Source organism: Cryptomeria japonica, chromosome 4, assembly GCF_030272615.1.
Source record: "Cryptomeria japonica chromosome 4, Sugi_1.0, whole genome shotgun sequence".
Classification (NCBI taxonomy): domain Eukaryota; kingdom Viridiplantae; phylum Streptophyta; class Pinopsida; order Cupressales; family Cupressaceae; genus Cryptomeria; species Cryptomeria japonica.
Genome location: NC_081408.1, coordinates 769123606 through 769140919, shown reverse-complemented (window position 1 = coordinate 769140919; position 17314 = coordinate 769123606). Strand labels below are relative to the sequence as shown.

Genomic DNA, 17314 nt, shown 5'->3' with positions numbered 1-17314 from the left:
TAAGGTGTCCTACCATGTTTTGGAACTGATCTATATCCAAATCTTTTGAAACTATTTTTTCCACTAAGGTTTTCTCCAAAATTTCCTTATGCATAGGTGAAACTTTGAGAAGTTCCAAAATTGATATTTGAGTGGGTATTCTTTGTAATTTCTCTACTAAATTGTATTGTTGTAAAGTGGATGTTGGGTCTTTTGCTATACCTGGAAAGGTAACCTTCACTTTGCTTCTCGTAATAACATTGATTGGCTCTGAATATGGATTATCTTTAACAATGATAACATTTATCACATCATCATAGGTATAAGTGTAATTCACTTTGGCTTTTCCTTTGTCATCTTTTAATTGGGATGGTTCACCTTTGTCATAATTCAGAAGTAGAGTTTTGAAAGCTAGGTGTGATTCGTTTGTCTTATGGCTAGCCACTGTGATGGTTCTGTTATCGATTAGATCTTGGATAAGGTGTTTCAATCTCTGACAATCATTTGTTTGGTGTCCTTTATTCCGATGGTAATTGCAAAAATGATTGTCATTCCACCAATTTGGCTTGACTGGTGGTTCATAACTTCTTGCTTTTGGTAAAACAATCAATTTTTTGGCAAGCAAAGTTTTTAGAGCTGATTCCAAAGGTTCTCCAATGTTTGTGAATTTCCTCCGAGGATTAGAGAAGAAGGACTTGGCTTTATTGCTGTTTGGATTGTTATTGCTTGGGATTTGACTTGATAGATTAAAAATTGGTTGTTGTTGTTTTGTAGCACTATTATCGTCGTTTCCTTCATTGCTGACATTCCTATTCTTTGACCAGAACTTGGGTTTGTCATTGTTATTGTTATTGTTATTGTTGTTGTTGTTGTTGTTGTAGGAATTATTGTAATGTTTTAGCTCTCCTTTCTTTACCATCACGTTCTCTATTTTCAGACCATTCTCGATCATTTTGGCACATTGCATTCTTAGTCGATAACTCATTTCATTGATAAGATTATCAATGAATATGTCTATTTTTTCTTGATCAGGTACATCTTGGGGATACCTATTAAAGATAGATTTCCATCATTGTAAGAAGATCATAAAAGATTCACCATTCTTTTGTTTAACATTGCAAAGATCCAACATTGTTATCTCATTCCTTATATTGTAGGAGTATTGTGAAATAAATCTATTCACAAGTTCTTCAAAAGATTTGATTCCGGATGGTAATCTTGAAAACCACTCCATTGATTGTCCATTTAAACTGTTAGGAAAAAGACGCATAAGGTAAGTTTCATCGTGAGCAAATTCCATGCTCAAAGTACAAAACTCCCTAATGTGATCTCGAGAATCAGATTTTCCATCGTATTTGTCATATTTAGGAATCTCGCAATGTTGCGGAAATGGTATCATATTCAAATTCTTATCGAATGGATATGGGCATATATCTTCTAATGAATACTTCTTGGAGCTTGTTCCATTTTGCATGTCTTGTATCTGTTGTTGTAGAGTTTTCATTTGTTGAGTAAGGTTTAACAATGGATTATCCACATAGTTTCCTTGTTTCTTCGTGAGTTCTTTTATCACTACGCTCTTTTCTTGTGTCATTCCTTTCTTTCCTTGTTTCTTCATGACTTTCTTTGTTCAAATCTTCGTTATTTGGATCATTTGTGTTTTGGGTGTTACTTGCCTCCACATCTTGTTTCAAGTTTTCTATGTTAAAGTCTTGTGGTAGTTTAGCTCCATATTTTGCCAACATCAAGAGATATTTCTCTTTTTGCTTTGCCAACAATTTTTCCATTAGCCTATCAAATTTGAAATCTTGCTCGAGGTCTCTAATGGTGCTATTGACTACTTCTTCATCAACAACGATAAACCCAAAAGTTTGGAATACAGGATTATCTTCTTCCTCCATTTGTTGTTGTTTTCTAAGTTGTTCGTATTGAGCTCTAGTCCAAACTGGCATGTGATTATTTCAAAATTGTTGAAATTTCCAAAGGACAAAGTCAATAGGTGATTATTGGTTTAGGAAGATATGCTTTGTTGATTTTATGGCTATTGTTTGTTCGTTGTGATAAAGCATCTCTTTGTTGAAAAGCACGTCTTTGCAAAATTTCTCCGTCAAACTCTGTACCGTAGCCACGTAAGTAGTGACGAAAATGGTGTAGGAATATCCTATGTTTTAATAAGATCTTGCGATTGATATACAAGAATCTTATTATTTTCTGAGTAGCTTTATAACTGGGTTTTCTTTTCTTAAGGTGATACTTAAAAGTCATATAAGCATCTGACAATTTACAAGTTTGTTTGATTCCAATGTTGGTGCGATTTTGATTTTGATATAACCTAGGTTCAAAATAGGAAAGATATATCCAAGATTATGAACCTAGTATACATTGATCAAGCTTCATGATAGAGGATTTGATTATCCTGGTGAGAGACTTGACAATGATGTTGAATTTTTTTTTTTGCACTTAAGATGTTTGAATCAATAGCTTGTTGAATGTTTATGTTTATAAAAACCTGTTGGATTAGTGACCCAGTTGTTGGGCTAGTTTGAAAATATGTGATGGTTTAGAGACAAATCTACTTCAAGAATTATTTCGATACTGATGTTTTGACACTCTAGTTTTGATTTGGTGTTTCAAATGTTGGAAAGCTTTTGTATTACCCTTTTGATCAATTTTTTTTCAGCAATTTGTTGGATTTTTTTGCTCACTCGTAGATGATAATTTTCTTCAATTTTTGACCATTTTGAATATGTAACAGACATAGAAGACACAATGTTTAATAAACAAAATGTACAAGCCAGTACAAATCTTATGGCAGGCTGAGACAATAGTTGTTGAATCTCACATGGGGTTTCCCCCGAGGCTACGCTATTCAAAGCGGATATTTAGATGCTTGACCCCACTGGCTCCACCTTTGGCACTCACTTCTCTGGGGCAGCCAAGTACTAATTTCCATGAAAAATCCCCATGACAAACTTTATATCTCTACTAAGAACCGTATGTGTGTGAGCCGCTTCAGAGGTCCGACCTCTTGCGCCAACAACTAGAAGGATTTTGGCAACTAGTACAAGTGGTTTTTAGTAAAGGGTTCTGGTCATGTGGCCATACATGTGACACTTTCAGCTCTGTAAATACAGAAGGTTCTCAACCTATAGAGGTTGCGCTCCATAGGGTTTATGGGGCAACATAGTGTCGGTATGAACTTATCAACACATGTTGTTTGGGACTTTCGTCACAAACATGATTTATTTAGAGTGGATTGGAAGGACTTGGCATTATCTCGTTTCCATTTTAGGTCATTCCCCTCTCACTAGCCCCCTCAAGGTAGCTTGGGAAGGCAAACCCTCTAAAGGATTTAATTGTTTGAAAGTAAAGAAAGCATAAAAGAGTGGGTTTGGTTTTTTGGTCACCCAATTAAGGGGAGAGCATATACCTACCACTTTCAAGACACAGAATATAAGTGTTCTTTTTAACTTTCCATAGCAATGTGATCTATCCTCTATTTGGAGATGTTGCTCCAACAAGCATGGTGTTTATTTTAGCCTTTTTAAAAGTCTATGTGCAACTATTTTAGAGAAGTTACTAAAAATGCAAGTTGCATGCTGTCAATTTATCCTCTTAGTTAGATTAAATGAGCAAGACATGATATATTACTTCCCAAAATAAGGCTTTTAATTAACTAGGTGAGAAAATGCATGAAATTCATCTCAAACACCATCCTGCACATGCATGTTAGTAGTTCAAAATTTTTTAATTTCTTGGACATTCGGACCTACAAGAAAATTTTGTTAGTTGCAAGCAAAAGCGCTATTCTAACATATGCGCTATCTTTCCCCTCAAAAGCACTACTCTGTAGAGAAAAAGCGCTAACTTGTACTACAAAAGCGCTGCTATGTGGACACAAAAGTGTGATTTCTTTAATAAATGCACTAACCTAGAGGACAAAAACATTAACCTGTAATGCAAATGTGCAAATTTTCAGATAAAAGCGCTAACCTGCATGACATATGCGTTAACTTGAGATGCAAATGCGCTAACCTAAGATGCAAATGTGCTAACCTGTGGAACAAAAGCGCTGTCAGAATTCACACATGCGTGAATCTGCATTACAAATGCGTTAATTTCACTTTTTGCGAGATTTTTAACGGTATATGCGAGGTCCATGAGCTCCACGGTGGGCGCCAAAATGTGTCGACTTGAATTTCATCCTCAGAATGCTACTTGCAACAAATTAGTTTCACAAAATACAAATGGAAATGCTATAGGAAATCCAAACTCAACCAATGAAACTACATGAAATACATATGAAATAAAAATACTAATATTACCTTCATGGTTATGTCTCATTATGTCCTAACTCCATTGTTCCTGGTTGCAGATGGTGTGCTCTCAGACAATGCATTGATAGCTTTCAAGATGGCATATGAAGAATGGACTGATAACTGATAGTTAACAAATGCTATGATATGCAATACTACATGATTATGCTATATGATAATTGCTATTTTCTTCAAGATTAAAACTCACGGATGCATAAGTTTTACAAATGATTTGCTTGAAAATGCACTTGAAGTTTAACTCTCTTTCAACTGAAGCTCTTGATTTTATAGACCTTGAGAGGATGAGATGATGTGGCTTAGATCAACGGTCATGATTAGATCTACAGATTTGGATGACTGTGAGCAAAGGTGAAGGTTGAGAGAAAGGGGGAAGGAGTAGACAAGTGTCACTCATCTCACCTTGATTGGGTTGCTAACTGAGAGAATCTAGGGATGGTTGGAGAAGATTTAGGTATGATAGAACAAGTGGACTCAAGTCCTTCCTAAGATGTAGGGGGTGTTGGAGAGAATATAGAAGATGGTTATAAAATATGTGTACGTAGACAATATTTATTGAATTTGGAGGTTGAAGATAAATGATGAATTAATATTTAAGAAATATTAATTTCCTTAGCCACATGATGGATGAGTTGGCAAAAGGAAGATGAAGTGGAGATGGAAGGTGAGTTGGATAAGAAAGATTAAATAATTTAGGAAATCATTTAATATTTGAGACTATAGGATAGGAGAATAACCATTAAATATTAGATATTTAATTGATTAAAGGAGATAATTAAACATTAGATATTTAATTAACTTGATTAGAGGAATAATTAAATATTAGATATTTAATTATTTTAGAGGAATAGAATTGATGAATTAATTAATAAATTATTAATTAATAGAAAGACACGAAATGAATTAAATGAATTAATCTTTTCAAATTAACTATTTAATAGAAGAATAATTATTAAATAAATATAAAATATTTATTTAATTGCTCATAGCCATTTTTATGTGTATACAGTCACCATCGTCATTCCACTACTCCACATGCAAATATTGTCTCCACATAATATCCCTTTCCTACTGGAACTCATCAAAGGCCTTCTAGAAGTATCATGTGTCTCTTAGATATTGTTAAACCCCCACCCCCTATACAAAATATACCTAAATACGTATCACTCCTCATCTTTCTATCACTCCTATACACCCTCCTATGTCACAATAATTGACTCATTCACATACCTATAGTAGTGTAATGGTTTTTATGGTATGATGTCACTTTACTTACATCACTAGATGTAGATCGCTATACAATTGCACTAGTAATCATGTGTAGATGTATAAAAATGACCATATTTCTAAATGAATATTTAATGTTCATTTTATTCTCATTCCTCTATTTATTTAAATCTAATTTAATTAAATCACCCACATTCTTCTATTTAATTAAATAAATTATTCAATTTATTTATTTAAATTCACTTAAGTCCTTTATGTCATTTAATTGAATAAATCAGTTTATTTAATTAAACCCCTTTTCTCTACTTTTTAATTAAAATTACATTTAATTAAATAGTTTACCCTAATTAAATAAATCTAATTTATTTAAATCTCCAATTTGCAACCAAATTGAAATAAAGCAATTTATTTTAATTAAGTCCTATTATTCCTCATCCACTTGCATTTTCCTACATCTCCCACTTGCATCCTAACCTTCTTCCTAAATTCTTCTAGAATCCATCTAATCCTAATCAATTAACCTAAACCCATCAATTATCTTCTTTCCCTAAATTTGAGGAGGTCACTTCTCAAATTTGGAGTAAAGTCTTCAAAAGGCATTAAAGCCTTTATGCCTTCAACAAAATACCCCAAAATTTGGAATGACTCTTACAAATTTGTCCCCAAAGTCTTCAAACCATTAATGGTTAACTAACCCTTAGTGGCATGGTTAGAGACTTTTTGCCTAACTCAACCCTCATCTAACCCAAGGGTCTCATCAAACATTCATTGCTTTGACCATGGTTATCAGCTTAACCTTTGCACAAGAGTTTACCCCTTGGGTAAAAGTTTTATCCATTGGATAACCCTAACCTAACCTTAATCCTTACCTTCTAAGGTAACCATGAGGTCTTCTCAAGCATTTAATGCTTCTTACATCCTCTCTCAAGCAGTCTTATGTTGACAATTGTCACCATTTCATTGGTGAGAATTGTAAACATGGATCGATAACTTTCAATCCTGGCTCTTGATAAACTCCTCCAATCTTGACCATCCATTGCCCTATTTTCCCTATAAATAAAGCTCTCATTCCTCCATTTCAATCATCCAAGTTTTTAAGCATCACACTTATACTCAATTTTAGCTTGCATCTAACCTCTCTTTGTAATAGGAATTAATCTAATAAGCATTTTAGAGTATTTATATTATCATTAGCTTAAATCATTAACTAGTATATCATGTTAGGATAATATTGCTACTAACATTGTCATCTTATAATCTAGTTTAACTCATTTGTAGAGTCATGCATAAATAGGATGCATTCATGTTAAAATCAATCCAAAGCATCCCTCGTTCTTGCATTCGTCATCCCTAAGTCACTTTGCTCAGTGATCTGAGAGCAAAGACATTGGCTTGAGGGACCTTGTGAGATAGAGAACCATGGAACCTACCTTGGGAAGTTGAGTCATTCCTCATGACTCCATAGCTTGCACCAAGAAGTCCCATGGGTGTGCGGACTAGCCTCTTTGAATAATTTTCACATTTAAGTTTCATTGAACCACTTTTCCCGCATACATCATGTACTCAACACATACCTACTCATTGCTTATCATATCAATCACATAGTTGACTAATCCAATTTAAAAAATACTACCCAGTCTTGTTTGACAACAATATGATGCTAATAAGATCCATCATAACTAGGGGAAGCTCCTCCACTGCCGCTACATGCATCCAAATCTAGTGACATCCCCTACAATGACAAATCTATACTTCACCATTACCTTTGTATGAACCCTTTGGGTGCTACTTGTTGAAATACACAATCTATCCATGAATTACAATTTAACAAAGATCCTACATATATCCGTTAGTATAAGTTTCATCTCCCTATTAGGAATATTAAAGGTGTTAGTATCCGAGCGTTGATTCTTTGCTAGAGATATTAACATAGAATAATGTGCCCTAATCACTAATATAGTTTCTATATACTATAATCCCACCAAATCCAAAGTTGGTCACTTTGACTTACCAAACCTCATTAGTTCTAGAATAGTAGATCTCTTTCACTTTACCAACATACCTAGTCACCCTTGTATTCATCACAACAATTCATGTCAACATTCTACTTTTCTAACCTTAATGTATATGTTGTACACAAGACACATGCATAAAAAAATTAAATGCATGCAACATAATGCTTACCAAATACACTTTAGAATAGAGGCATTGTGTTATGTTGCACATGCATCACATACAATCATAGATACACTTTGCCTATAAGTGCACAAACTTACCTTTTTACAAATATACATTGATTTTCTATGCATGTTTCATAGAATGAAAATCACCTTGCAGCACACCCATTGCAACATCCATTTCCCACCCATTTTCATGTCATAAATGTATTTATTAATGATAAAAATTGGAACTCACTAATGGCATACTCTTATATCATCACTTGTACTCCATTATCCTCTTAAGGATTCTATTCTTGAATTTGGATGACTTTTGTCTAGGGTGATAATGACAATTTTTTACCTTCCAACCATATTTATTCATCTTCTTCCCCATATTTTCACCCTTTTCTTCCATTTTTCACCCTTTTCCTTTATTTTCACCCATGTTTCATCTATTTTTTCCTCTTTTGGGCTTGTTTCTTGTTTCAAGAGACCACCCAAATCCTATTGACCCACCTACTCTCCCGAGGGGGCATTCTCCATGGTGTAGGAGCATGCGGGTGAACAGGCAATCAGCACCACCCATAAGTAACGCCTCAACAAAATGTAATCTCACAAAGACTGCAGAATATGCACAAAAATAGGTCTGGTCGAATGCATTTGGCAGGTCCAAAGGCTAAATTCCACAACCTCCCAGCCCGTGCCAAAATTGGAGCTTTAAAATAAGACTTGGGCATCCATCAACGCATAAATTTTATCAGATGTTGTGATTGCCATTGCCAATGCAGACTTGTATGTGAAATGTGGAAGCACAGACCTGCCACGTGAACTATTTGACATAATGCCTAAAAATGATTTTTCACGTGGACAACAATTATTGAAAGAGTGCACAAAAGGTTATAGAAACTTTCAAACAAATGCAAATTGACCGTTACTTTGAAACCTATTCAGTTCCTATCAAAACATGAATCGATAAATGAATGAAAGGGCCTCAAAGAAATGAAGACGAAATGCCAGAGAGGGAGATTATACATTGATCCGATAACAAATCGACATGGAAAATGTTAATTGCAAATAGGGGAATTGATAAGAATTGGAAGACCACCGAACATACAACAAGATCAAGTGAAGAACATAATGTGAAGAGCCGCAAAAGAGAAATCGATGAGTCTGGCAACAATAAAGATGAGGCAGTTTATAAAATGTAGGGCTGCATTGGTGAGGAGGGCAATGAGAGTGTGGGCTGCATAGGCATGTGGTTGCAGTCAGGAGAATATCGTGAGCTATGAAAGGAAAACAGAGTGCCTCGTGTGAGTTGTGGCCAAGCAAAGAAGAGCCTTGGTAGTGAGAAGATGATGAATGTGAAAGTGTTTGTGTAAATTGAGAGGCCATTGAAAAGGGCCATCAATGTAATTTCATGTTTTGCAGATTTATTCATGTTTCTTAATTAAAATCAAAATAATTATGTGAACAGAGAGTTTCCGTTATGCTTGCTTATTTGTTGAGGTTTTGTGTAGTAAGGGGTTTCCTCTTGCATCACTTCATCCATCCAATAAATTTTTTCTTCGAACCAACTAGAGCATATTCTCATCAATTTTGTCCCACCAAGTAACTATTTTTTCTTGTGTTTACTCCTCGGAGTCGCAACATTTCAAAATTTCAAAAAAGGTAAAATATAAACACAAAAAAATAAGTTGAACCCACATTTTTACTGGCCATCATCATTCTATCATTGTACCAGTTGCACATTAACTAATTAATTTAAATCCATTTAACTAATTAAAATGATCACCTTTCTATAATCCATACACTAGCTAACCAGATTCCTCTTCATCAGTTAATTAGATATATCATTTAACTAATCGTCTTCCATTGATAATTAATTAATATTTATTTGATTAAGACCAATCTTTTCTGATTATTTGATTAAATAAATCAAACTTAATTCATTGGACTAATGCATATTTTTTTCTCATCATTGTAAAATGAAAATTGAAAAAAATTCACCACCATTAAAATCTTAAAAAAATACCTTCATCTCCTCCACCCTCCATTCAAATTTTTAAAAAATCTTGACCATCCATCCCAACACAAACTCTCTCTTCCAATAGCCCTCTCCTCAAACATCCACATGCATGCATCCCATTTATCCATGCAAAACAAATTGATCTCTCTCGTCCACTTGCATGAATTCCACTCAAACTTCCATTTACTTGTATCTTCATTCCCCATGCAAATTAAGAATATATCAACCCTCAATCAACTTGATCTCATCCTATCCCTCTATTTTTTTTAAGGTCCACATTAGGATTGATCTTAGTTTGCCACTATTTAACCAAATAAATCTACAATCTATAAAATTATTTCAATGCTAGAATAGAAGAAATCGAAAAAATGATATTTATTGAAAAATAAAATAAGAATTGACAAATTTTTAGTACAAAACTAGGAAAGGAGGAAATGAAGAAATTTGCACTAAAAGATGGAAAAAACATTGGAGGATGCCAACTCATTGTTGAATTTATGCAACTCACTAGGGTGGGAGAAGCCTCATAGGTCATGTTGTTGTCTATATGAATCAAAATATTAGAAGTCCTAGTCTACCCATAACTAAAACTACTACCTGCAAGAGCGAAATGGAAAATCATGAGTATTATGAAATTTACCAAAATAGCCATAAAGTATTAACAAATTAATAAACTAATCTATTGAAAGGAATTGACAAAAATGATAGTGAAAGGAAAGATATCGCCAAGCTCCCACATGGCTAGGTATTTTCATTTGAAGAGAAACCTATAGTTGTAAGAAACAAGATAAAATGTTGGAGTTATTTAGGAGTTTGTTTTCAGGTCAAACCCATACTTTGGTTATTCTGCCTACACAACAACCAAGATATGTAGATAGAAAAATAGAGTGTGAAAGTGCTTCTATCTTAAGAGTGTTTTGGAATGGTTTACTCACAGAGACTTCACTTAGTGAACCTGGATTACATCGCCTATGTTCATGGCATACTAAAGAATCCTCCTATTTTCAAAGTATATTGCCCTAAACTTATTTTTTTCCACCCCCTCCCAATACACACCTTGAATTAAAAGCCCCCCTATTTGCACAAAATTTTTTTATAGCCCAAATTAAAAACCCCCCTATTTTCACCGATGGCAATATATTGCACCCTCATTTTTGGGATATTAAACCCCCCAATATGAATGCACGTGATATGCTATTGCCTATTTAGTGAAACCCCCATGGGTTTACTATGAATGTACATTAGTGTAAATTAAAATAGAATAATATCAACACTGGAAGCTTTAGGAAGCCAAGTACATGAATGTTGTAGGAAAAATGTTGGTGTGCTCGAAAGAGGAATCAAATATTTGAAAGAGTTATAAGACTACTCAAGAGTTCCAAACTTGTAAGAAGAAAACCCCAAAGAAAGCCAAAATAGTGTGAAAGATAAAATATTAGCTTAAAAAATGAAAGAGGTAAGAGAAAGAGGTTGACAATACATTTGGATTCAAGCCATTTCTACTAACATGAGTCAAATACAAATGAAAATACATTAAAAAAGCAATCAACAAACAAGAAACTATCTCATGATGATAGTGTTTTGTGTAGATGTCAATGCATCATCGTACTATCCAAACAATTTGAGTTAAAAATGACATCACTAACAAAATGCAAGGCTATGACAAAGATAACATAAAAATTGAGAAATTGAAACTACAAGAAACAAATACTAAGCACTTTAGTAAGGAGAAAGGCTAATGCGAAGGCTAAAATGAGTCTAGAGTGATACTAAGGGAATGGACACAATATATATCATGAAATTGCAATTTTGATGTTACAATAACATTAGATTTATTTTTTTGGGTAGCATGAGCATAATATGCACAATGCAGAGAACTTGAAGAGCTAACCTCAACACAAACTTATCTTGGATAATCTCTAAACCAAAGCGTCCATCAATGAATAACTTGTGAAGAGCATTAACCAAATATGTATAAGAGGCAACACTACCCAAAATAGCAATCTCTTAAGAAAGAAACTATGTGACAAAAGAAAAATCTTGTTCATTTATTTGTTAAAAGTAAACATCAATCAAAATCATTTGCTCATTTTGATTGTTATCCATCAAATATTTGTTTCTTTTAGAGCTACTATAAGATTAAGACAAAGGAGGAAAAATAGGATGATGTTGAGCCATGACATAAACTCAATACACAAACCCTAAAAGGATTGAACAAAATCAAATAAAGGAAAGGTACTATTAGTGGTCTCAAAAAATATCTTGTATTTAAAAAGAAAATCTAAAAAACCAAAAATAAAACCATAAAGCCAAAATTTAAAAGGGTGCAAGACCAAACCAATTTGCTAAAATGAAAAGGAAAATCAATATTCAAGCAAGATAATCCCATAACTATATATATTATTTAATGAATTGGGATTGGTACTAAAATAAATATACAAAAATGAAATTAAAAAATGACAATACTTAACTCAAAGCTAAATAGATCTTGATGTGCAAGATGTTAGAAGTCATTCTACCAAGACCTTGGGGGATGTCAAACAAACACCTTTGCATCAATAAATGTTTTCTTTGATGCTATGGTTCACTTTTGTAGTTGCAAAATGAACCTCTATTTTTTAGATCTTAACCCCATGCAAAGATTTAAACTTGAGTTACAATGATTCCAACGTTAAGAATCTATTCACCTTGATTTTTAATATATGTACATCTACAAAAGGGTGGTATCAATGGACATCATTTACCAAGAATGTTCTTCTTTGGTCAAGCCCCTATTACAAAGTCAATGGTACAAAACAAAGATCAAAGCAAATAGGTAAAACATGTACAATGATAACTAAGTTGTTGATTTAATGATGATGTTTTAAACATGTTCTTTATGTGTATAAGAACTCTCAAATAGATGTAAATTAATTAAACTATCTTTAAATACAAAACCCTAATACACAAGTTAACAACTTTTACACTCAAATGAGCTCATAATAACTAGTTAGAGAGAGCTGACAAAAGCTCAAATTTAATTGAGTTTGCCAAGTTTTGGGTCCTCTATCCCGCATCCATAGATTTAACCTAGGCTAATGAATGGGTGGATTGGGGATATAACAGATCTTTTGTGAAGCGTGCATATAGAATCAAGTAGGTATACGTTATTTGCTAACTTTGTGTTCAAAAATGTCACTTTACATTAATCATTGCACTATAGATAATTTGATCAAAGCAAGCCAAAAAGAAAGGAGAAAAGTGCAAGGTATGCAATTTTCACAACAATTGTAATGGACTGCAAAATTAGATAGGTTTAAATTGTAGCTTCTATGTATGCTATATGGAGAATAGATCCAACAATATGAGGTAGTAAGGAGCCTAATTCAATCCCATGATCTAATACCTAAACTTTTATTTTTCCAAAAACATGGGAAGTAGTGTTAGAAAATTGATATGTGTAACTTCACAATTGTCAAATCAATAAATTGACTTTATTTAATTTAATTCAATTTTATTATTATTATTATTGTTGAGACATGGACCAGCTAGGACTCAAACCTAGGACCTTCCATATGCTGCTGGAGTGCTCTACCACTGAGCTTCTGGCCCCTCTTGGACCAGTCCATCGTCAGTCCGGGTGTGGCTTATTTCCAACACCAACACCCCCCTTAAGCCACACCTCTCGTGTGCTTGGGGCTCCTAGCCTGGACTTGGCTCTGATACCATGTTGAGACATGGACCAGCTAGGACTCGAACCTAGGACCTTCCATACGCTGTTTGAGTGCTCTACCACTGAGCTACTGGCCCCTCTTGGACCAGTCCATCGTCGGTCCGGGTGTGGCTTATTTCCAACACCAACAATTATTATTATAAACATTTTAAGCCATAATATATGTATATGCTAAATTGAAAGTAGAACAAACAATACAAGATAATAATAACCTTAAAATCTACCTAGTACCTAATCTCTTATATTTCCATAAATATGATAAATAGAATTAGAAATGCAGATCTATGAATTCAAAATTCTCACATGAGAATAACATGTAAAGCCATAATGCAAATCTAACATCGAGAATAACAGTCAAACCCTCCATAATAAGATAGATACTTAAAATTCATGCGTTAAGTGGAGTTAACTTATGATCCTTCCCCCAGCATGGACATCAGCATTAAATTGGAGAATATTTTTACATCAAGCTATAGCATAAAATTAGAAATCAATCTGGATTTGAGAATCAAGCTTTGTAAACTCCTCGAAATATGCTTTCAGGTGCTGATAAGAATAAATTACATCATCGACCCCACACATCTCTCGTATGCTATGCATTGACAACTGTGGTGCCCCAACATCTACTGTACGAATGCCCACTCCACTCGCCAAAATTGGACCTATGGTAGATCCGCACGGCATATCATTTCGAACCACAAAATCCTGTACATTAGTAATATAACTATCACTTGAGGCAACACATTAAGAGTAAATGTAAGCTTCGTTTGTAAACCCAAGCAAAGAATTATGTTGCCTCATACCTAGGCCATAAAAGCACATGCTTATGAACAAAAAATCTATGAGAGATATAAAATACTAAAAAGTCTGTTTCTTCTTAATGACGGATGCATTGGTTCATCTCGCATTGTTAACACAATTCATCAGGCAAAATCTTTAGCAATGAGCAGCTCAACACAATATTCTATACACCACAATATAGTTTTTCTGAAACAAGACAGCATCTGTTCTATATGAAAACTTGATCAAGCATATTTAATCTCTCTTGTACTAACCTGTACAGGAAGCCTGTGCTTCTTTCCAATTTCTCGGAAAATAAATGATGTCACAGCATTAGTTGCATAACGTTGATTTGCATTATGTTTTATGACAAGGCCATTGTGCATCTTGGGTTGATGGTTTTCTTCATGTTTTTCCTGAGAACATTTATAATAGATTATAAGAAACCAGAGGGCTTACGACCCCAGCTTAAGTTTTGATCCAAAAAAAATTTAAAGATTCAGACCAAGCAAGAATAAAACTAATTTATTTATGAGTATCCCAAGTTTTACATATAATGGTCTCACTGTGCACATAATATAATGTGCCATGTAGTTGAGGAATTGAGCTTAAAATGCATACCGTGTAATTTGGATGCAAGCAGTGTGCCATGTCAGCAGATACTAGAAAGCTTCTCTGGATCACTTGCTCAAGTGATGCCTGAAAGTGCATTGTAAAATAAGAAAAGTCTAATACATAAAAAAAATATAATCCAGCAGTCACAACTATGAGAAAATGTTTTCCAATAGGAAAACTAGATTTATCAATGTAAGCCATTCTTGCTAAAATTTGGGTATAGGAACAATATCTGATTTGTCTAATATTATCTCTGCCATTATTTGTAGCGTTGTGAAGAATCTCAAACACCCACCCACATCAAAAGCCGTGTGTCAGAAAAACCATGTAAATTACTGAGAATATGTAAGCCACTTTTGCTAAAATTTGGGTATAAGAACAATATCTAATTCATGTAATATTATCTCTACCATTATTTGTAGTGTTGGGAAAGTGATGCCTGAAAGTGCATTGTAAAATAGGAAAAAAATATTACACAAAAAAAATAGAATCTAGCACAGTTATAACTATGAGAAAATATTTCCCAATAGGAAAACTAGATTTAAATATCAATGTAAGCAATTCTTGCTAAACTTTGGGTATAGGAACAATATCTAATTCGTCCAATGTTACTTCAGTCATTCTTTGTAGCATAGGAAGAATCTCAAACACCCAGCTACACTGACCGCCGTGAGTCAGAAAAATCATGTAAATTAGTGAAGATATGTAAGCCATTCTTGCTAAAAGAACAATATCTAATTCATCTGATAGTATCTCTGCTATTATTTGTAGTGTTGAGAAGAATCTCAAACGGCCACCCACACTAAGCAACGTGAGTCAGAAAAATCATGTAAATTAGTGAGGATACACCAATTGATGCTAACTGCAGTTGATGATAGAGAATGTTCATTTGAATAAGCCTTACTCTAATTCACTACTAACATAAAAACACTTTCATCACACAATAGAGATCATTTCTGAAGCAATTATAGTATAAAGGCAAATTTGAAATTACCTTAGAAGCATAACCACTCAAAGAAGAGGTTACTCTTGAGAGAGCATCCAACATGACAGGAGAACCCGCACCTTGTGCAGAGTCAGAACCCACTTCTTCATGATCAAATAAAGCTACCATCCTTACTCCAGTCTCATCTTGAAGTGATTCTTCAGATGCTGTTGCATCAAGCAATGCCTGGCATAACAGAAATGATGACTCTTGATCAATTTTCAAGATTAATTTATACAAAAAAAGTAAGATTGTCTAATTTTTTCTCCAGCAATATGAAAAATATTTAAACACACTAACATAAAACCAAAATTTGAGAATGAATGACCACACATAAAGACCTTTATATGCATCATCTCAAAATTCATTTCCTAATATGAAAAATTCAGCAAACAACATGAAGCAAACATGAAAGGCAAATTTTACACTTATAACAAAATTGCATATTACATTCATAAACACAAATATTCTACTACTAGAGAATTTAATACTAGGACTCAATAAAGAAGATAAGGAAAATTTATAAATCCTAAAAGTATTTAACGCTCTGAAGTTGCTAGATAATGTTAATCTAAAAAATAGTATGTTCAGTCAAGTTTCTGATACAAGGATGGCAGTGGACAAGTGGGTGCATTTCCAAGATGGGTTTTTTTTAAGGCCATTTTTTAGGGATGGCAAGGGACAGCTACTAGAAAATATGGAAAAATTCAAATATTTATATGATAAGATTGATAAGACATTCATCTTATATATATATATAAATATATATAGAACCTTAATACATAAAATTAAGGTTGAATTGATATTCGATATTAGAGTCAACAAACAAATTAGCAAAATTTAATTGCTTTCATTGTCAATGTGCATATATATTATATAGAAATTATAACATGTCCAAAGGCTGCAAGTTTCAACTACAAAATGACAAAAACATAGAAAATATATAGTTGTCCGTAATTAGCATAAGGTATCATTACATCAAAATCAGAGTTTGAGTTTGGGTCACTACCTCTATGAAGGGTTACATCATCCAATGGAACCCCAACCGATCCCTTTTGTGCCTCATCCTTGTAAACCTATGTGATATTGTTGGGATCAACATCCCGATATGCAATTGAAGTCTAATGCTACTCAAAATTTTTTTGGTCCTAAAGCTACAAGGCATTATGAATGGCCACATAGCTTCTCTAATCATAAAGAGGTAAGCCTATTCCTCTTGATTGATTGGATGAAGCTATATATAAACCAATTCTTCTCTACAGCCAACGAACTGACAAACTATGAAAGAAGATGATTGGCAAGTATCTTCAACTCTAGTGCCATTTGAGATTTAGAGCGTTGGTTGCCCTATAAAATGGGCTATTCATAGTGTTCCATGGCACATCACAAAAGAGCCTAATATGGTCATCATAAAATTCAAAATCATAGTCTCCACTATGAATGGCTTGTTTCATCTACCCAAGAATGCTATCAAATGTCTCATAAATCTCTCTAAAA

The 17314-nt window shown here is 33.8% G+C and overlaps 1 protein-coding gene across 1 annotated transcript in view; it reads right to left on the bottom strand.

Moving 5' to 3' along the window:
* Window positions 1-13785: 13785 nt before the first annotated feature.
* The window catches only part of LOC131033451 (probable aspartyl aminopeptidase), a 77977-nt gene continuing 74448 nt past the window's right edge, over window positions 13786-17314 (bottom strand). Inside the window, exons 2-5 of the mRNA XM_057964678.2 lie at window positions 15827-16003; window positions 14839-14916; window positions 14493-14633; window positions 13786-14142 (exon numbers count right to left, since the gene is read on the bottom strand). Of these exons, the coding sequence (XP_057820661.2) occupies window positions 13921-14142; window positions 14493-14633; window positions 14839-14916; window positions 15827-15946 (561 nt within the window). The 5' untranslated portion in view covers window positions 15947-16003 and the 3' untranslated portion in view covers window positions 13786-13920. The remainder of the gene's footprint in view (window positions 14143-14492; window positions 14634-14838; window positions 14917-15826; window positions 16004-17314) is intronic.